The following is a 22,325-nucleotide window of genomic DNA, read 5'->3' as shown; positions in this document are numbered from 1 at the left end:
AATATAGCAATTAAAACACTGGAACGGTAGATTTGACAGTAGATGAGTGTGCAAAGTAGAAATACTGGGGTGCAAAGGAGCAAAATAAATAAATAAATACAGTAAGGGAAGATGTAGTTGTTTGGGCTATATATAGATGGGCTATGTACAGGTGCAGTGATCTGTGAGCTGCTCTGACAGCTGGTGGTTAAAGCTAGTGAGGGAGATAAGTGTTTCCAGTTTCAGAGATTTTTGTAGTTCGTTCCAGTCAATGGCAGCAGAGAACTGGAAGGAGAGGCGGCCAAAGGAGGAATTGGCTTTGGGGGTGACAAGTGAGATATACCTGCTGGAACGCGTGCTACGGGTGGGTGCTGCTATGGTGACCAGCGAGCAGAGATAAGGCGGGACTTTACCTAGCAGGGTCTTGTAGATGACCTGGAGCCAGTGGGTTTGGCGACGAGTATGAAGCGAGGGCCAGCCAACGAGAGCGTACAGGTCGCAGTGGTGGGTAGTATATGGGGCTTTGGTGACAAAACGGATGGCACTGTGATAGACTGCATCGAATTTGTTGAGTAGGGTGTTGGAGGCTATTTTGTAAATGACATCGCCGAAGTCGAGGATCGGTAAGATGGTCAGTTTTACGAGGGTATGTTTGGCAGCATGGGTGAAGGATGCTTTGTTGCGAAATAGGAAGCCAATTCTAGATTTAACTTTGGATTGGAGATGTTTTATGCGAGTCGGGAAGGAGAGTTTACAGTCTAACCAGACACCTAGGTATTTGTAGTTGTCCACATATTCTAAGTCATAATGGGCAGGTGCCTGCGGGCAGGTGCAGGCAGCGATCGGTTGAAGAGCATATATTTAGTTTTACTTGCATTTAAGAGCAGTTGGAGGCCACGGAAGGAGAGTTGTATGGCATTGAAGCTCGTCTGGAGGGTTGTTAACACAGTGTCCAAAGAAGGGCCAGAAGTATACAGAATGGTGTCGTCTGCGTAGAGGTGGATCAGAGACTCACCAGCAGCAAGAGCGACATCATTGATGTATACAGAGAAGCGAGTCGGTCATCGAGAGATGATATTTATATATTTTTTACTCTGTCAATTAAGTTAGTTAAGTTAGTTTTGTGGAGTAACTACAATGTTGGTGATCCATCTTCAGTTTTCTATCACAGTCTAACTGTTTTAAAGTCACCATTGGCCTCATGGTGAAATCCCTGAGTGGTTTCCTTCCTCTCCCACAACTAAGTTAGGAAGGACGTCTGTATCTTTGTAGTGACTGGGTGTATTGATACATCATCCAAAGTAGAATTTAATAACTTCACTCAAAGGGATATTCAATATCTGCTTTTTTAAATCTAATAAGTGCCCTTCTTTGTGAGGCATTGAAAAACCTTTTGTGGTCAAATCTGTATTTGAAATTCACTGCTCGACTGAGGGACCTTACAATTATCTGTATGTGTGGTGTACAGAGATGAGACAGTCATTAAAAAAATTGGTTAAACACTATTATTGCACACAGAGTGAGTCCATGCAACTTATTATGTGACTTGATATAAAATATTTACTCCTGAACTTATTTAGGCTTGCCATAACAAAGGGGTTGAATACTTATTGATTCAAGACATTTCAGCTTTTCATTTTTAATCAATTTGTAAAAATGTCTTAAAACATAATTGCACTTTGACATTATGGATATTGTGTGTAGGTCAGTAACAATTCAATCTCAATTTAATACATTTTTAATTTAGGCTAACGCAACAAAACAACAAAAGTCAAGGGGTGTGAATACTTTCTGAAGGCACTGTAAAACACATTGAAACCAGCATTTTTCTCTTGTTCTATTGGTTTTCAAATCATTGTTGTTTTATTGTCCAGCAGCCAAAGGAATAATTCTAGTCATATTAGTTACCCATGCTAGTTAATGCATCTTTAGATCTCCCCTGTTTCTTTAATTCTAACTGATATTTTCATCTCTGTCACATGGATCCACTCACGCGTGCGGTGCGCTTTTGAGAACAGTGTTTTCCCGCTAATTGCATTTTGGAATATTTGCGCATAGCCTACAGCCATGTGCACATTGTTGAGCTTATAATATGAAGAAATAAAACTTTATCAACGTCTTAAGCTAAACAGTCTGATCTGTTTCATCAGCATCATTGCTTTAAGAAAAAATATATTATGTGCACTGTTTGTATGGATCTGTGGTCCCAGAAGTGTCCCAGAGTCTGTTTTGAACCGTATAAATATTTTTGATCATCATTAACGACAGGACGCCCTTAATTTCAAGCCCTGGAGGGAATTATTTTATAACGATGTAAAAAGTATTTGGTTGTAATTGTAATGTTGCAATGTTTTATAGGCTACCAAGGGTGGCCAACCATCCTCCAGGAGAGCCTTAAAGGGGCAGTGTTGTATTTTGAGACAGGCTTGAATATGCAAAGATGCCAATAGGAAGTGTGTAGCCTACATTTTTGTCTATTTCTCTATGGCAAAAAAAAGATAGTAATACATTTTATTTTGTAAAGTGGTTCCTTGAATCATAAAATGATGTAAAAATGGTGCTACAGGCCTTTTCTTTTTTTCTTTTTTTGAGCTTTTGGACTAGTAAAAAAATCTGTCCTACTTGTCCAGAGTGACAAGTGTAAAAAAAAAGTTTAAACGTTAATGTCAAGCCCTGCTTGAGGACAGGAGTTGAAAAACACTGCTCTATTTCTGCCTTCCCTTCACCTAGACCGGCGCCATCCGACTGGCCAACTGCAACCTGCACAATCAGGCGGTAGGAGAAGGGATCAGTGCTGTGGTTCAGGACGTATATATCCACCAGTACATTGAACAGCAGCAGCAACAGCCCCAGTCAGACGGGGTCCGACCAGGGCCCTCTCCAGGTCAGGGCTTAGGGCTGGGCCAGCCCCCTGTACTGCGGAGATCCTTCTGGTTGGAGGCTGGTTCGGTCAACTTTGCCCTGATCACAGCTGATGTGGCACTGGCTGCGGACCACCCGGCCAAGTACGAGGTGCAGAGGCAGTTCCTGGAGCTCCATGACGCTCACACCAAGAGGTAGGAATGGAGGAAGGAATGAATACACTATTGATCCCAAAGAGGGGGAAATGGGTCCCTAGAGAAAATTGGCCTTGCCACCACCAGCAGCAGTCACAGACACAGAGACATGAGTGCGCTGTCTCTCTTTTTCCCTTCCTCCCAGGCTATGGTTCCTGTGGCCAGATGAGACAGGGCGTAACAAGCGAAGCAGGAATAAGTGTGGCTGCCTGGGGGGCTGTCGCTTCTACGGGGGCACCAACACAGGCCTGGACTTCTTCCATCTGGAGGAGAAGACCCCCTCGAGCTCTGCCTTCTCCTCCAGCGCTGAGTCAGACATTTGCTACGGCCAATCACTGCTGCAGCCTGGAGAGTGGATCGTCACCAGGGAGACAACCAAACTGTCCGATGGTACGGGAGTTTTAATTTATTTATCAAACGGTACAGGATTATAGTTCATAGGGATTGTAGACCGATGCAGAGGTCATATCTTTGTTCACTGCAAAAAAAAAAAAAAAATGGCAAGGATGCTGGTCTGTTCCATTTTAGCTTTGATCTGTATATCTGGAACACACGTAACCTACAGTAGTGTGTATTCTCTCCTATAGGTAAGGGTTTGGAGGTGAAGAAGGACACCTGTACCCCCAGTCCGGCCCCGGAGCCCGGAATGCGGGGTCAACGCCTGAGCCTCCAGGTGCCTCCGCGCTCCCACAGTTCGGCCTCCTCCTCCGAGGAAAATAGTTCCTCCAGCGCAGCATTGCCCCTATTGGCCGGGGAGAGGGACAGCCCGTCTCCCAGCACTGAGGAACGCATGTTCCCCATGAACGGCAAAAGCACTGCAGAGTGAGTAGCAGATTAGTGCTCCAGGGGTGCAACAGGCATACACTATGCTCACACATATTCACAATTGACCAACAGCCCCCATACTAGCCCACGAAGAGTGAAGAAGCTAACTTTTTGTTGATTCCAAAGTGCATTATCTTAGTATTCTCAACCCCTTCTTCTCTCTACACAGTACTCTTACAGATGTCCCTGAGGGCTCCCCAGTCTCTCCCAACAGTGCCCAGGAGCGCTCCTCCCTCCGCTCCCCTCTCCGCTCGCCCCTCAAGCGCCAGTCCTCCATGCAGTCTGCCCGGCTAGGAAGCACCAAGAGCCTGTCGGCGGCCGTCTTCACCGACAAGCCTCTGCCGCCCCTCGCTGGCGTCCAGTTCAGCAGCGAGGTCTCCCGTAGTGACGAGAACGCCCTGGACTCTCCGCGCCGGAGCTACAGCTCCTTCCCTTTCACGCCGTCCGCAGACTCCTGCACCTTCCACCAGTACCGCTCGGCAGACTCCAGCATGTCAGTGGCTGACAGCGAAGCTTACTTTTCAGCAGCAGAGGACTTTGAGCCCATCAGCAGTGCAGATGAGGGTCCAGGCACCTACCCTGGGAGGAAGAAGAGGAGGCAGCAGCAGCAGATGCAGTATCAGCCCCAGCAGCAGCCCTACCACATGGACCACTACAGGTGGGGACTGTAGCTGCTAAATGACTGCACTTCCTTTCCCGACCCTTCTCCCTCTTACCTAAGCGTGTACTTTCTTAGAGAATGTGTTCTCAGTCAACTTACCTAGTAAAATTAAGGGAAACAACACATGCTTGCAGTAGTTAAACCAATCTGTTGTTATTCCAGCCGCAGCTCCATCTACCACAGCGTGGAGGGCCCCCTCACCTATGTGTTGAACGGGGATCTCATCACAGAGCCCAGGCCTCTACCCATGCCCCCCATGCTGCCCCCGCTGCTAGCCCACCCCATCCCCAGTCACCAGTCGCAGGCCTCCTTTGTTTCTGCGCTGGGGTTGGAGGAGGAGGGCTCAGTGGAGGTGGAGAAGACCCCCGAGCCAGGCCTGGTGACACGACAGCCCCACGTCATGGCCTGCTACCAGAGTTACCTGGCCCACTATCAGGTAAGGCTGAGACACAATACTTAATCCCTGAACTCTTATTATTATTATTATTATTATTATTATTATTATTATTATTATTATTATTATTATTATTATTATTATTATTATTATTATAATAAGATAGGAAAACTAAGACGTATTGTACATACATTTGACACCCCTGTATAGGGTTGCAAAGGGAGGGTATATTACTGTTAACTTTCATATCAGTAAAGTTGAATTGAACCATATGGCCTATCCACTAGAAACTCATTGTCAATATGGACACATACAGTTGAAGTCGGAAGTTTACTTACACTTAGGTTGGAGTCATTAAAACTTGTTTTTCAACCACTCCACAAATGTATTGTTAACAAACTATAGTTTTGGCAAGTCAGTTGTGTCATGCACCAAGTAGATGTTCTAAGTAATTTTTCCAACAATTGTTTACAGACAGATTGTTTTAGTTATAATTCACAGTATCACAATTTCAGTGAGTCAGAAGTTTACATACACTATGTTGACTGTACCTTTAAACCGCTTGGAAAATTCCAGAAAATGATGTCATGGCTTTAGAAGCTTCTGATAGGCTAATTGACATAATTTGAGTAAATTGGAGGTGTACCTGTGGATGTATTTCAAGGCCTACCTTCAAACTCAGTGCCTCTTTGCTTGACATCATGGGAAATTCAAAAGAAATCGGCCAAGACCTCACAAAAAAATTGTAGACCTCCACAAGTCCGGTCGATCCTTGGGAGCAATTTCCAAATGCCTGAAGGTACCACGTTCATCTGTACAAACAATAGTATGCAATTATAAACACCATGGGACCACACAGCCGTCGTACCGCTCAGGAAGGAGATGCGTTCTGTCTCCTAGAGATGAACGTACTTTGGTGTGAAAAGTGCAAATCAATCCCAGAACAACAGCAAAGGACCTTGTGAAGATGCTGGAGGAAACAGGTACAAAAGTATCTATATGCACAGTAAAACGATTCCAAATTGACATAACCTGAAAGGCCGCTCAGCAAGGAGGAAGCCACTGCTCCAAAACCGCCATAAAAAAGCCAGACTATGGTTTGCAACTGCAGATGGGGACAAAGATTGTACTTTTTGGAGAAATGTCCTCTGGTCTGATGAAACAAAAATAGAACTGTTTTGCCATAATGACCATCGTTATGTTTGGAGGAAAAAGGGGGACGCTTGCAAGCCGAAGAACACCATCCCAACCGTGAAGCACGGGGGTGGCAGCATCATGTTGTGGGGTTGCTTTGCTACGGGAGGGACTGGTGCACTTCACAAAATAAATGGCATCATGAGAAAAAAAAATGATGTAGATTATATTGAAGCAACATCTGAAGACATCAGTCAGGAAGTTAATGCTTGGTCGCAAATGGGTCTTCCAAATGGACAATGACACCAAGCATACTTCCAAAGTTGTGGCAAAATGGCTTAATGACAACAAAGTCAAGGTATTGGAGTGGCCATCACAAAGCCCTGACCTCAATACTATAGAAAATTTGTGGGCAGAACTGAAAAAGCATGTGCGAGCAAGGAGGCCTACAAACCTGACTCAGTTACTCCAGCTCTGTCAGGAGGAATGGGACAAAATTCACCCAACTTATTGTGGGAAGCTTGTGGAAGGCAATGCTACCAAATACTAATTGAGTGTAGTAAACTTCTGACCCACTGGGAATGTGATGAAAGAAGTAAAAGCTCAAATAAATCATTCTCTACTATTATTCTGACATTTCACATTCTTAAAATAAAGTGGTGATCCTAACTGACATAAAACAGGGATTTTTTCCTCAGATTAAATGTCAGGAATTGTGAAAAACTGAGTTTAAATGTATTTGGCTAAGGTATATGTAAACTTCCGACTTCAACTGTATATAAAAAATGTATACTTTATATGAATACATTTTTAAAAAGTAATTCTGAATTACCACAGATTGGTAATTAACATGTAAACTATGGCAAAGTTACCAAAAATGTGGGTAACTTTTGTAAATGATTGGTATTGTTGTTACCTGCATTGTTGTTTATCAGGGAGAATAGGGAATCATGACAGCTCTATTCGTTACATCTTAAACCTTCTGACCGTCTTCTGAATACACCCCAGGTGTCTAACTGGTCTCAGAAGCAGCCCACCAATAAGAGGACCTCCAAGTCCTCACTACACCGCCCCCTGGACCTGGACACGCCCACCAGTGAGGAGAGCTCTGCCTCCTTCGACCAGCTCTCTGTTCCCAGCTTTAAGGTAAGAAACACATTCTATATAGACAGTGTGTGTGTGTTTGTGTGTCTGTTCATCTGTGGAGTACCCTGAGGTCTTAACCCTTTCTCTTATGTTGTAGGTGGTTAAACAAGGCCTCTCTGCCAGCTCTCTACTAGACAGAGGTCTTTTGTTGATGGGAGACACAAACAAGTATTTCAAATTTATTTTGCTAGGCTTTGTTGACTGTGTGTGTGTGTGTGTGTGTGCATCATATACACTGAGTGTACAAAACATTAGGACCTCCTGCTCTTTCCATGACAGACTGACCAGGTGAAAGCTATGATCCATTATTGATGTTACCTGTTAAATTCACTTCAATCAGTGTACAGTGCATTCAGAAAGTATTCAGACCCCTTCCCTTTTTCTACATTTTGTTACGTTACAATCTCATTCTAAAATGTATAAAATATGTTTTTTTCCTCATCAATCTACACACAATACCCCATAATGACAAAGCGAAATCAGGTTTTTAAAAAATGGAAATACCTTATTTTCAAAAGTATTCAGACCCTTTCCTATGAGACTTGAAATTGAGCTCAGGTGCATCCTGTTTCCATTTATTATCCTTGGGATGTTTCTACTACTTGATTGGAGTCCACCTGTGGTAAATTCAATTGATTGGACAAGATTTGGAAAGGCACACACTTGTTTATATAAGATCCCACAGTTGACAGTGCATGTCAAAGCAAAAACCAAGCCATGAGGTTGTCTGTACAGCCCCCGAGACAGGATTCTGACGAGGCACCGATCTGGGGAATTGTAACAAAACATTTCTGCAGCATTGAAGGTCACCAACAACACAGTGTCCTCCATCATTTTTAAATGGAAGAAGTTTGAAACCACCAAGTCTCTTTCTAGAGCTGGCCGCTCGGCCAAACTGAGCAATCGGGGGAGAAGGGCCTTGGTCAGGGAGGTGACCAAGAACCTGATGGTCACTCTGACAGAGCTCCAGAGTTCCTCTGTAGAGATGGGAGAATCTTCCAGAAGGACAACCATCTCTGCAGCACTTCACTTATCCTCTGCAGCACTCCAGTTATCGGCCAGACGGAGGCCACTCCTCAATAAAAGGCACATGACAACCCACTTTGAGTTTCCCAAAATGCACCTAAAGACTCTCAGACCATGAGAAACAAGATTGTCTGGTCTGATGAAACCAGGATTGAACTCTTTGGCCTGAATGCTAAGCGTCACCTCTGGAGGAAACTAGGCACCATCCCTTTGGCGGTGACAGCATCATGCTGTGGAGATTTCTTTTAGCGGCAGGGACTGGGAGACTAGTGAGGGTTAAGGGAAAGATGGTCTGAGCAAAGTACAGAGAGATCCTTGATGAAAACCTGCTCCAGACACCTCAGACTGGAGCGAAGGTTCACCATCCAATGGGACAACGACCCTAAGCACACCGCCAAGACAGGACAAGTCTCTGAATGTCCTTGAGTGGCCCAGCCTGAGCCTGTACTTGAACCTGATCGAACATCTCTGGAGAGACCTGAAAATAGCTGTGCAGCGATGCTTCCCATACATCCTGACAGAGCTTGCGAGGATCTACCCAAGAAGGGTCTGTAGTCGCTGTCGAAGGTGCTTCAAGAAAGTTCTGAGTAAAGGGTCTGAATGCGTATGTAAATGTGATATTATTTTTTTTTAATACATTTGCAAAAATGTCTAAACCTGTTTTTGCTTTGTCATTATGGGGTAGTGTGCAGATTGATGAGGGGGGGACTATTGAATCCATTTTAGAATAAGGCTGTATTGTAACAAAATGTGGAAAAAGTGAAGGGGTCTGAATACTTTCCGAATGCGCTGTAGATGAAGGGGAGGAGACAGGTTAAAGAAGGATCGTTAAGCCTTGAGACAGTTGAGACATGGATTGTGTATAATAATGTAAACTCAGCAATAAAAGAAACGTCCCTTTTTTAGGACCCTGTCTTTGAAAGATAATTAGTAAATATCCAAATAACTTCACAGATCTTCATTGTAAAGGGTTTAAACACTGTTTCCCACTCTTGTTCAATGAACCATAAACAATTAATGAACATGCACCTGTGGAACGGTTGTTAAGACACTAACAGCTTACAGACGGTAGGCAATTAAGGTCACAGTTATGAAAACGTCGGACACTAAAGAGGCCTTTCTATTGACTCTCAAAAACACCAAAAGAAAGATGCCCAGGGTCCCTGCTCATCTGTGGGAACGTGCCTTAGGACTGCAAAAGTGGCCAGGGCAATAAATTGCAATATCCGTACTGTGAGACGCCTAAGACAGCGCTACAAGGAGACAGGACGGACAGCTGATCGTCCTCGCCGTGGCAGACCACGTGTAACAACACCTGCACAGGGACAGTACATCCGAACATCACACCTGCGGGACAGCAACAACTGCCCGAGTTACACCAGGAACGCACAATTCTTCCATCAGTGCTCAAACTGTCCGCAATAGGCTGAGAGAGGCTGGACTGAGGGCTTGTAGGCCTGTTGTAAGGCAGGTCCTCACCAGACATCACCGGCAACAACTCTTCCACCAAGGCACCTGCAAGTTCCCGGACATTTCTGGGGGGGAATGGCCCTAGCACTCACCCTCTGATCCAACAGGTCCCAGACGTGCTCAATGGGATTGAGATCCGGGCTCTTCGCTGGCCATGGCAGAACACTGACATTCCTGTCTTGCAGGAAATCACGCACAGAACGAGCAGTATGCCTGGTGCCATTGTCATGCTGGAGGGTCATGTAAGGATGAGCCTGCAGGGAGGAGGGCGGAGGATGTCTTCCTTGTAACGCACAGCGTTGAGATTGCCTACAATGACAACAAGCTCAGTCCGAAGATGCTGTGACACTATGGGCACAAACCCTCCGTCGCTGGACCAGACAGGACTGGCAAAAAGTGCTCTTCACTGAAGAGTTGCTGTTTTGTCTCACCAGGGGTGATGGTCAGATTCGCGTTTATCGTCGAAGGAATGAGCGTTACACAGAGGCCTGTACTTTGGAGCGGAATTGAAGGTGGCGGGTCCGTCATGGTCTGGTCGGTGTGTCACAGCATCTTCGGATGCTGTTACACAGTCCACAACAATGCTTCCCAAGTCTGGGAACATTTAAAAATATATACTTATGGAGGGTGTAGTTGCCCTTTAATTCAATTGAGCAATACAAATGCCCTCCCCATTGATACAACTCAGCATTATATAATTCTGTCAGGTAGGCCTACATTGCAGTGAACTTTTAACTGGGAAGGGATTTTGGTTAAGCCTTTAGAAATGATCATGAAAATAGCATGATGACTGAATTGCGCTTCTAACCAAGACCATGGAACAACTTTTTCAATACCTGGTTTGCCTACCCATTGTTGTCTTAGTTGGCATTACTGGTAGATATCATGAGTTACTGATGTCATTCTTCTGTGACAACCAGTTGAGAGTTGCACGCTCTTCCTGCCTGCAGATGATATTCCATTGAAACTAGGCTATGTGTGCTGCCCGCTTAGTGATTGTGTAGGCTACTTTGTGCATGATTTCACTATTATACTACAGTCGTGGCCAAATGTTTTGAGAATGACACAATATTAATTTTCACAGTCTGCTGCCTCAGTGTCTTCAGATATTTTTGTCAGATGTTACTATGGAATACTGAAGTATAATTACAAGCATTTCATAAGTGTCAAAGGCTTTTATTGACAATTACATGAAGTTGATGCAAAGAGTCAATATTTGCAGTGTTGACCCTTCTTTTTCAAGACCTCTGCAATCCGTCCTGGCATGCTGTCAATTAACTTCTGTGCCACATCCTGACTGATGGCAGCCCATTCTTGCATAATCAACGCTTGGAGTTTGTCAGAATATGTGGGTTTTTGTTTGTCCACCCGCCTCTTGAGGATTGACCACAAGTTCTCAATGCGATTAAGGTCTGGGGAGTTTCCTGGCCATGGACCCAAAATATCGATGTTTTGTTCCCCGAGCCACTTAGTTATCACTTTTGCCTAATGGCAAGGTGCTACATCATGCTGGAAAAGGCATTGTTCGTCACCAAACTGTTCCTGGATGGTTGGGAGAAGTTGCTCTCGGAGGATGTGTTGGTACCATTCTTTATTCATGGCTGTGTTCTTAGGCAAAATTGTGAGTGAGCCCACTCCCTTGGCTGAGAAGCAACCCCACACATGAATGGTCTCAGGATGCTTTACTGTTGTCATGACACCGGACTGATGGTAGCGCTCACCTTGTCTTCTCCGGACAAGTTTTTTTCCGGATGCCCCAAAGATTCGGAAAGGGGATTCATCAGAGAAAATGACTTTACCCCAGTCCTCAGCAGTCCAATCCCTGTACCTTTTGAAGAATATCAGTCTGTCCCTGATGTTTTTCCTGGAGAGAAGTGGCTTCTTTGCTGCCCTTCTTAACACCAGGCCATCCTCCAAAAGTCTTCACCTCACTGTGCGTGCAGATGCACTCACACCTGCCTGCTGCCATTCCTGAGCAAGCCTTCTTCACAACAATTGAACCGCTCTCCTTGAAGTTCTTGAGGATCTGATAAATGTTTGATTTAGGTGCAATCTTACTGGCAGCAATATCCTTGCCTGTGAAGCCCTTTTTGTGCAAAGCAATGATTTTGCAGGTAACCATGGTTGACAGAGGAAGAACAATGATTCCAAGCACCACCCTCCTTTTGAAGCTTCCAGTCTGTTATTCAAACTCAATCAGCATGACAGAGTGATCTCCAGCCTTGTCCTTGTTAACACTCACACCTGTGTTAACGAGATAATCACTGACATGATGTCAGCTGGTCCTTTTGTGGCAGAGCTGAAATGCAGTGGAAATGTTTTTTGGGGATTCAGTTAATTTGCATGGCGAAGAGGGACTTTGCAATTAATAACATTGTGGAGTATATGCAAATTGCCATCATACAAACTGAGGCAGCAGACTGTTAAAATTAATATTTGTGTCATTCTCAAAACTTTTGGCCATGACTGTACATAATTAATAAGTCGTATGCCTCCACTACACTACTTTGATATGCAACAGTAGGGATTAAGAAGTGAGTATACACAATGCCCACTGAAAAACAAAGTGTCTATAAGGCCTATATAGGCATATATAGCCTCCACTACACCACTGACACTTTGTGTTTTACAAAAAGTGCACTCTCTTACATGTGTGCTGGTATTACGATTGCTGTCCTTTCAGCATCACAAGCATGTCACACACGGAAGGCCTAGATCCAATAGGTTTGCCACTGTGCAACATTATTATAGATATAAAGACTGTTATAATTTCCCCCTGTCTCCCCTTACTAATAGTGAGCATGCAACTTTCCAACAATTTCCCGACACTTCCCTACCAGCGAGTCAAGGAAATTCGGACCAAGTTTGAGGATAATTTTCAATGACAGTAATGTTACGAGTAAAGTAGGAATCACAGGTTTCAATAGGTGATAAGATATTAATGTTTCAAGAAAGGAGATTTATGTATTATATTTGGCCTAGCGAAACGCTTTTATGCACTGACTGAATGGAAGATGATGAGTTTTATTCCGCTGGTCTCGGCTGGTCCTGGGAAGTGAAAATGTATCCGACACCGAGACAAGACCGAGACAAGACTGAGACACTCAATATGTGGTCTCCAGACTGGACTCGACAACACTGGAACAAGGTAGTAGGTGCCAGGCGCACCGGTTTGAGTGTGTCAAGAACTGCAACACTGATGGGTTTTTCACATTCAACAGTTTCCCATGTGTATCAAGAATTGTCCACCACCCAAAGAACATCCAGTCAACTTGACACACCTGTGGTAGGCATTGGAGTCAACATGGGTCAGCATCCCTATTAAACGCTTTCAACACATTGTAGAGTTCATGTCCCGATGAATTGAGGCTGTTCTGAGGGCTAAAGGGGGTGCAACTCAATATTAGGAAGGTGTGCCTTATGTTGTTGTACACTCAGTGTATGTATGTCTGCTCCATATAATTACATATAGAACTAATTTAATAGGATCTCTATGGTCTGCTCTGTGTGTTTCTCACACACAGATCTGTAACTGCATCTCTCTCTATGTGACTATAGCCAACCGTATACTCCTCTGGATAAGAAGGCGATGGAGAACACAGACGACACCACCACTGAGGACTGGACCTTGGAGCAGCCCCTTTCCCAGACCAGAACCACCGCCATCGTGGAAGTGAAAGGGGCAATCAATGTGGTGCTCACCCCTCTAGTGGCTGAAACTCTGGACAGGTAACATCAACTGGGTTTATATTAAGTTCTAGTATGCTATAGCCACCAAAGGCTTGTGTAAAAATACTGTTATAGGTAATCTTATAGACCAGCTCATCATAGAAAATTCTTAACATATTGCCTTTCCATCTGCAATCAGTGTCTCCCCACAGCAGCTGTGCCCAACAACTCTCCTTGTCATATTACAGGAATATATATTGCTAATGTCATTGACAATGTATGAGGTGTTATTACAGATACATTGAGTCTATGGTCCACTACGTCAGTATACGTCATCCTGCAGCCATTCTGGATGACCTGCATGGGATGGTCCTAAACGAAGCCTATCAGATCAGCAAGTCCACTGTGACTGAATCCGTAAGTAAACCTCACCAAGGAATAAATCTTGCTTAAAGTAGGGCACTATAAGGGTCTTTCTATAAATAATGGTGCCAATATGTGACATTGGGATCTTCATTTCTAAATGTTTTCAAACAAAAATAAAAATGATTTTCATGCACTTCCACATGTGTACTTAGAGGAATAAAAGTGAATATATACAAATTGACCCATAACTCCACCTATACAACAACATTGGCCAAGGACATTCGGGGACTTTTTCAAGTACTTAATTTACATTTTCAAGGACCTCAATAATTACAATTTACACTGAGTGTACAAAACATTAAGGACACCGCTCTTTCCATAACAGACTGTGACCAGGTGACTCCAGGTGAAAGCTACATTACGATCCCTTATTGATGTCAATCGATCCCTTATTGACTTCAATCCACTTCAATCAGTGTAGATGAAGGGGAGGAAACAGGTTCAGGTTAAAGAAGGATTTTTGAGCATTGAGACAATTGAGACATGGGTTGTGTATGTGTGCCATTCAGATGGTGAATTGGCAAAACTTAAGATGCATAGTGCTGTTATGGTGACCGTATTACCGCCACACCGGCAGTCAGGCGTCATGACCACAGCCAAATTCCATGTGAATGTTCAGTCACGGTAACTAGGCCTCTTCAAAACTGTGCTCAGATGCCTCTGATGGTCATTAGTTTTGAACGGTCATCCAACTCGGAATTCCAAGTCAGAAACTATGGCATCTTTCTAGACCACCGACTTTCCGATCTGAAGAACACTGACGTCATGATTTGACCTAGTGTAAAAAAGCGAATTATTTGCAAATGATTAAAAACATTGTTCAGCTGTGCCTAGCAAGTGCTACACCAACTGATCTATTTTGTAATCAAAGCTTTAGTTTTGAAATATAATATGGTTTGAGAAGAACAATTACCAAGCCAGGCATATAGCCAATATGCTGTGATAATGTATTAGGCCTACTGCTCAAACCCCATACTTACAGAGCTGTTTTTATTAGCTTAATGTTACGTTTTTTTAAAAATGTTACGTGTTTAAAAAAAAATCAGAACGGTAGATCTCAGCTTGCTTTTTGGCTGCGAAAGTGATCTTGACTTAGAAAAGGTTGGTGACCACTGGGAGAGGCCTACTATATTTATTTCTCAACCTTCTATTATCAAGCACATTGCTTCGCTTTACAACCGAAGTGGCATGAAAATTAACCGTGGGAAAAGCATCCTCCATTTGCTATTCAAGTGCATGCATACATGTCATGTCTTTTTTTTTTTTTTTTTTTACCCTGTTCCTGTCTCCTGACTGGTGCATGATAATGGCCCATTCTAAATCAGAACTAATTTCACACATATTGTTTAGTATATATAAAGACAAGATTAGATTGAGAATAGTCTGAATGGTGAGAATATTATAACCTGTGAATTTTTTTGCGACTTTCAAATCATATTTGTGTGTATCATATGACCTAGCCCATAGGCCTATATGTTTTGCTAAGGTTTGTATTACAACTGAAATGGCCAAATCACTTCAAACATATCCTATAGGCCCAAGACACCTGGAACATGGTTGGAGAGCCCATAGCCTACAGAGTCTAGTGAAACATGTTCTTATAAGCAAAGTCGCGCGTGAACTGAGTTTTGACTGGCCACTATTTAATAAAAGCGGATCCCAGAATAGCAACACCCAATATGTGGTCTCCAGACTGGACTCTACAACACTGGAACAAGGTAGTAAGTGCCAGGCGCACCGGTTTGAGTGTGTCAAGAACTGCAGCGCTGCTGGGGTTTTCCACGCTCAACAGTTTCCCGTGTGTATCAAGAATGGTCCACCACCGAAAGGACATCCAGACAACTTGACAACTGTGGGAGCATTGGAGTCAACATGGGCCAGCATCCCTGGCAGATGTTGGCACAAAGCATGCAAAAAGTGTCCAAAAAAGTAGGCCATTACCACTAAGAATAATGTATTTGTTAGGCCTTGCCAATACATTGATATTCTAATTATTATTACACCTAAAATATGATTTGATTTACAATAATGTGGACATTGCCTAACTAAATAGATTGGATGCATGCATGGCTGGTGTAGGCACACATAATAAAGTCATGAATAGCGGTAGCATTAATCTCACCATTTGAATCTCACCATTGTTGTATTTATAAGAGAAATGTATGTATTTATGAGAAAGGGACCAAAAGCAAAGTAACTTTTTTAATGGAAGGATTTGTATGGAAAACCAAGTTGAAGCCAGCATTAGATGTTTCCATCCTCATAAAACCGCACGTGGTTTTAGCGCAACACGTGGTTTTACTGCAACAGAGTAGAGCAACACTGATCAATAATGAAATCACAGATAATTGTAACATGTTGATTTTGTCCACCCACACTAGATGTCGAAAAGCATTAAACATTTATGGCAATTTAGCTAGCTAGCTTGCTGTTGCTAGCTAATTTGTCCTGGGATATAAACATTGGGTTGTTATTTTACCTGAAATGCACAAGGTCTTCTACTCCGACAATTAATCCACAAATAAAAGGGTAAACCGAGTTTGTTTCTAGTAATCTCTCCTCCTTCAGGCCTTTTCTTCTTCAAATCAAATTTATTTATATAGCCCTTCTTACATCAGCTGATATCTCAAAGTGCTGTACAGAAACCCAGCCTAAAACCCCAAACAGCAAGCAATGCAGGTGTAGAAGCACAGTGGCTAGGAAAAACTCCCTAGAAATGCTAAAACCTAGGAAGAAACCTAGAGAGGAACCAGGCTATGAGGGGTGGCCAGTCCTCTTCTGGCTGTGCCGGGTGGAGATTATAACAGAACATGGCCAAGATGTTCAAATGTTCATAAATGACCAGCATGGTCAAATAATAATAATCACAGTAGTTGTCGAGGGTGCAGCAAGTCAGCACCTCCGGAGTAAATTCCGGAGTAAACGGTGGACTGGGGACAGCATGGAGTCATCATGCCAGGTAGTCCTGAGGCATGGTCCTAGGGCTCAGGTCCTCCGAGAGAGAGAAAGAAAGAGAGAATTAGAGAGAGCATACTTAAATTCACACAGGACACCGGATAAGACAGGAGAAGTACTCCAGATATAACAAACTGACCCTAGCCCCCCGACACAAACTACTGCAACATAAATACTGGAGGCTGAGGCAGGAGGGGTCAGGAGACACTGTGGCCCCATCCGATGATACCCCCGGACAGGGCCAAACAGGTGGGATATAACCCCACCCACTTTGCCAAAGCACAGCCCCCACACCACTAGAGGGATATCTTCAAACACCAACTTACCATCCTGAGACAAGGCCGAGTATAGCCCACAAAGATCTCCGCCACGGCACAACCCAAGGGGGGGCGCCAACCCAGACAGGAAGATCACGTCAGTGACTCAACCGACTCACCCCTCTTCTTTGGACTTTTTGGCAGTTGGCAACCAACTTAAAGGTGCATAACCACAACCAACTGGACTGGAGTGTGGACCTCAGTTTCAATCAGAAACAGAAGCAGATGCTTGTTGATGCGCCCGAGCGGTGTGGTCAGCATGTAAGTGAGCAGGAGAACTTACAAATTGGCTACAATAATTATAAGAACTTTTCGGGGACCAAAGTGAGGAAATTACTGATAATCTTGGTAGGCCTATTCCAATACTTGAATTTCTGAGCTCCAAATTCAAGCTTGTATTGTTTAAAATTGCAGGTGTAACATGGAAAACAAAATGTATTTGTCATGTTATTTCATTACCAGATCATGTTGTGAAGAAGCCCACTAGACTATGTCATTTGTTGTCATGATATCTAGAATAATTAATAGGAATAGTGTTCGGTGTTGTGCAATAGTCTATCCTACGCAATTGCACACAGTAGACTCTGTGTTCAATCCGAGGCACAGAAAACATGAACACATTACCTTGATACTTTCTCTGTTAGATCTAACGAGACCCTGCTGTAAATCAAGCAGACAACAACAGATGATCAATATCAATTCGGTAGGGATATTAGATCCAACGTGGATCCAGGCACAACTTTCTTCACCAGCATAACAAACCAGACACCAAAATATTCTGGATATTTTTTGCAAACACCTTTTTTCCAGCACTTGGGCTGTTGTTGCGTCACATGCTCTATCACAACAGCTGTTCGTCACTTAACTGTTCTTCTGAAAATTCCTTCCTGGATTAGATATGTGAATATATCAAGGCGTGACTAATCAGCTGGACACCAAATGCGCATCCAACAAGTATTATGCATAATTATTGAAGAACCACATTAATGACAGTATTGATTTAGGTTTTAAGTATCAAGGTTTTGCAATTGCATTTATTATTTTGGATTTGGGCATTCACCCCGTAACATACGGAGACATGAAATGTTACGGAATTTTACGTAGTTACACTGCAGTTCTGAGATCTCTATACAAAAAACTGTACGACAGCTAGATCCAAGATTCTTACAGTGTTCAAGTAAAATGTCTAATTTAACTGAATAATGCTTAATATATGATATAATGACAACTTATGCTGCCATAAATGCGAGGACAAAAAAGGTATGTTTTATGTCACATGATTTTGGGCAAATCCATCAAGTCACCAAACATGATAAAGGGTCAACATTTTAAATCAACTCATGAATTTTATTGAATATAGCTATGATCCCATCTTACCTTAATTTAGTGACATGAAAAAAATGTACTTATTATTATCAATAACTTAACAGCAGTTACAAGTTGTCCAGCGTAGGAATTCCTCACTGGACCGTAGTTTATAGAAAGACCCATAAAGGGAATAGAGTGCAATTTTAGATTTACCCTAAGATTGTCTTGTTTTGAAATGTTTCCCCCATTATAGAGCTCAGCCAAGCAGGAGCACAAGCTGTCCAAGACGGAGGGTACCACAGGCTCCCTCAACATGCCACATGGTCAAACAGACCTGAAGGTCAAACCAGACAACGTGAAGATCAAGGGCCTGCAAGCTAACGTGTCAATCCCTAAGGTAGGAATTGTGCCATGGAATTGTGCCAGGAAAATTGTATTGGACTTAAACAGAATTTAAACTAATTTTAAGTGAAATTAGCCAGAGTCGACTGTAGTTCATTGCTGATTCCTAGAGTTGCATCTCTAATGTCCCAAAAATCTTTCTCTCTGGCTGTGCAGGTGAACCTGTGTCTGCTCCAGGCCTCTATAGAAGAATGTTCTCCCTTCAGCTCCAGTAAGAGCCACATCACACACGTCTCTCTGGTTGCTCTCTGCTTCGACAGGATCGTCACACAGTTTCGCATGAACAGGTAACCTCATTTCCACCAGCCTGCACCTGTCTCCTTAAGACAGACGCACACACACACAGTTACACCCTGTGCGTACCCTCTTGTCTGTCTCCACAGGGGCATAGTGGAGGAGACACCCAACACTGCAGAGCACGGCCGTCCCTCCGTAAACTTGGAGAAGTACGCCTCGGCCACCAAGATGCAGCCACAGTCTTCAGGCTCACTGCGCTCCAACGCCGGCATTGAGAAGGGCAAGGAGATCGCTGCCAAGCTTAACATCCACCGCATCCACTGCCAGCTACGAGGCCTGGATTCCAAAGGTGGGAATTTGCTCTTTTTTTATTGAATGCTCTACAATGTGTTTTTTGAAACACCAGCCTGCACAACCAGCAGGCTGTCTATGACTGGAGTTAGAGACTTCTGCCCTAATATAATATTATGTGTTAGCCAGTTGTGAAGCAAAACTTTCAAATTTACTCATTTTTCCTGTCATGTGGTTAAGACATAGGGACTTGTGCCATCACGGCCATCCCTTTTGAGAAGTCCAAAGTACTGTTCAGTCTGGAGGAAATAGATGAGTTTGCCCTTGTGGACGAGACTGAGAACTACGCGGCTGCAGACCTGGTCCGCACCGCCGCCTCCCTGGAGAAGTGGGGCTGGATCATGTTTGAGTGCGGAATCGAGAACCTCACCGTCAAAGGTAATTTGTCATTACGAAAGATATGCAGATGCACTGTATATACACATTTAGATTAACTTTGAATTGACTGAATTAAAGTTGAATTGATTGAATTGATGTTATTAACCCCAACCCTGTAACACTTTTGCCTGATTGTGTGTGGATATGTGCAGGCGGACGTCAGTCGGGTGCAGTGCTGTACAGTGCGTTTGGCATGATGGGGCAGTCGGGTACTGGCGTGAACACTGGCATGTTCAAATCCAATGGCTCATCAGGCTCTCAGACGGGCAGCGGCTACAGCACTGATGTATCTGATGACAACCTGCCTAACGACGCCACAAGCCCCAACTCTGATGCCAACGGAAACGCAGACTCTGACGATCAGGTAACTCATCACTTTCAACTGTTGTACTTGATCCAACCTCATTTCAGTAACGGAAAGCGTTCAGACAAAATATAGACTTGCTTCTCTCTCTTGCTCCCCTCTCATTGGCCTCTGTGTGGTGTCGATTGCTCTTGCAGGATGAAGGGGTGGAGTCTGACGACCTGAAGAAGGACCTCCCCCCCATGCCCCCGCCCCCTGACTCCAGCAGCATGAAGCTCACCATCAAGGAGATCTGGTTCAGCTTCGCTGCCCCAACCAACGTTCGCTCCCCCTCCCAGACCATCTCCAGGCAGCTGAATCTCCTGAGCACAGCGACACCAGCGATCGGAGCCTGGTTGGTCCCCATCGACCAGCTCAAGTCTTCTCTGCGTAAGCTGGACATGGAGGGCACCTTGAGAGTGTGTGCTGTCATGGGTTGCATCATGACTGAAGCCTTGGAGGTCAGTACTGCACAGGTTGAGGGCTCCAATGCATTTTATCCATTAATAATCCTATATTTTCACGTAATTGTGTGTTTTTGTCTGTCAATATTCTGTCTGTATATTTTGTCTATTGCTGTCAGCACCATTTTACCAGGTCAATTCAGGGTACATGTAAATGTATTTAGCAAATAAAGGTAATTCTGAGTCTGCAGTGCATTCGGAAAGTATTCAGACCCCTTGACTTTTTCCACATTCTGTTACGTTACAGCCCTATTCTAAAATGGATGAAAAAAATAAATCCTCCTCAATATACACACACAATACCCCATTATGACAAAGCAAAAACAAGTTTTTAGAAATGTTTGCAAATGTATAATAAAAAATGCCAAAAATAATCACATTTACAAACAGTGGCTTGCGAAAGTATTCACCCCCTTGGCATTTTTCCTATTTTGTTGTCTTAAAACCTGGAATTAAAATAGATTTGGGGGGGGTTTGTATTATTTGATTTACACAACATGCCTACCACTTTGAAGATGCTATTTTTTTTTTTTTGTGAAATAAGATACACAAAAAATATTACTTGAGCGTGCATAACTATTCACCCCCCCCAAAGTCAATACTTTGTAGAGCCAGCAATTGCAGCAATCACAGCTGCAAGTCTCTTGGGGTATGTCTCTATAAGCTTGGCACATCTAGCCACTGGGATTTTTGCCCATTTTTCAAGGCAAAACTGGTCCAGCTCCTTTAAGTTGGATGGGTTCCGCTGGTGTACAGCTATCTTTAAGTCATACCACAGATTCTCAATTGGATTGAGGTCTGGGCTTTGTTTCCCTTAAACCACTCGAGTGTTGCTATAACATTATGCTTAGGGTCATTGTCCTGCTGGAAGATGAACCCCCGTCCCAGTCTCAAATCTCTGAAAGACTGTATTTAGCGCCATCCATCATTCCTTCAATTCTGACCAGTTTCCCAGTCCCTGCCGGTAAAAAAACATCCCCACAGCATGATGCTGTCACCATCATGCTTCACTGTGGGGATGATGTTCTCGGGGTGGTTAGAGGTGTTGGGTTTGTGCCAGACATAGCGTTTTCCTTGATGGCCAAAAAGCTACATTCTTTAGTCTCATCTGACAAGATTACCATCTTCCATATCTTTGGGGTGTCTCCCACATGCCTATTTTTTTCTTTAAGCAATGGCTTTTTTCTGGACACTCTTCCGTAAAGCCCAGCTCTGTGGAGTGTACCGCTTAAAGTGATTTTATGGACAGATACTCCAATCTCCGCTGTGGAGCTTTACAGTTCCTTCAGAGTTATCTTTGGTCTCTTTGTTGCCAACTGATTAATGCCCTCCATGCCTGGTCCGTGAGTTTTGTGGGTGGCCCTCTCTTGGCAAGTTTGTTGTGGTGCCATATTCTTTCCATTTTTTAATAATGGATTTAATGGTGCTCAGTGGGATGTAAAAAGTTTCAGATGTTTTTTTTTTATAACCCATCCCTGATCTGTACTTATCCACAACTTTTTCCCTGACCTGTTGGAGAGCTCCTTGGTCTTCATGGTGCCGCTTGCTTGGTGGTACCCCTTGCTTAGTGGTGTTGGGGAGAACAAGTATTTGACACACTGCCGATTTTGCAGGTTTTCCTACTTACAAAGCATGTAGAGGTCTGTAATTTTTATCATAGGTACACTTCAACTGTGAGAGACGGAATCTAAAACAAAAATCCAGAAAATCACATTGTATGATTTTTAAGTAATTAATTTGCATTTTATTGCATGACATAAGTATTTGATCACCTACCAACCAGT

At 43.6% G+C, this 22,325-nt stretch overlaps 1 protein-coding gene across 17 annotated transcripts in view; it reads left to right on the top strand.

Moving 5' to 3' along the window:
* Window positions 1-22,325, top strand: part of LOC129811789 (bridge-like lipid transfer protein family member 1) — a 148,432-nt gene that overhangs the window by 51,782 nt on the left and 74,325 nt on the right. For all 17 annotated transcript variants that reach the window (XM_055863402.1, XM_055863410.1, XM_055863415.1 and 14 more), the window contains 15 exons: window positions 2,710-3,035; window positions 3,181-3,425; window positions 3,623-3,857; window positions 4,030-4,518; window positions 4,684-4,957; window positions 7,058-7,195; window positions 7,293-7,363; window positions 13,250-13,420; window positions 13,657-13,777; window positions 18,620-18,763; window positions 18,925-19,055; window positions 19,152-19,354; window positions 19,537-19,734; window positions 19,887-20,098; window positions 20,236-20,538. In XM_055863402.1, coding sequence (XP_055719377.1) covers window positions 2,710-3,035; window positions 3,181-3,425; window positions 3,623-3,857; window positions 4,030-4,518; window positions 4,684-4,957; window positions 7,058-7,195; window positions 7,293-7,363; window positions 13,250-13,420; window positions 13,657-13,777; window positions 18,620-18,763; window positions 18,925-19,055; window positions 19,152-19,354; window positions 19,537-19,734; window positions 19,887-20,098; window positions 20,236-20,538 — 3,261 coding nt within the window. The remainder of the gene's footprint in view (window positions 1-2,709; window positions 3,036-3,180; window positions 3,426-3,622; window positions 3,858-4,029; window positions 4,519-4,683; window positions 4,958-7,057; window positions 7,196-7,292; window positions 7,364-13,249; window positions 13,421-13,656; window positions 13,778-18,619; window positions 18,764-18,924; window positions 19,056-19,151; window positions 19,355-19,536; window positions 19,735-19,886; window positions 20,099-20,235; window positions 20,539-22,325) is intronic.

Source organism: Salvelinus fontinalis, chromosome 15 (genome assembly GCF_029448725.1).
Source record: "Salvelinus fontinalis isolate EN_2023a chromosome 15, ASM2944872v1, whole genome shotgun sequence".
Taxonomy (NCBI): Eukaryota; Metazoa; Chordata; class Actinopteri; order Salmoniformes; family Salmonidae; genus Salvelinus; species Salvelinus fontinalis.
Note: the sequence above shows the minus strand (reverse complement) of the source record. Positions and strands in the feature narration are given on the sequence as shown.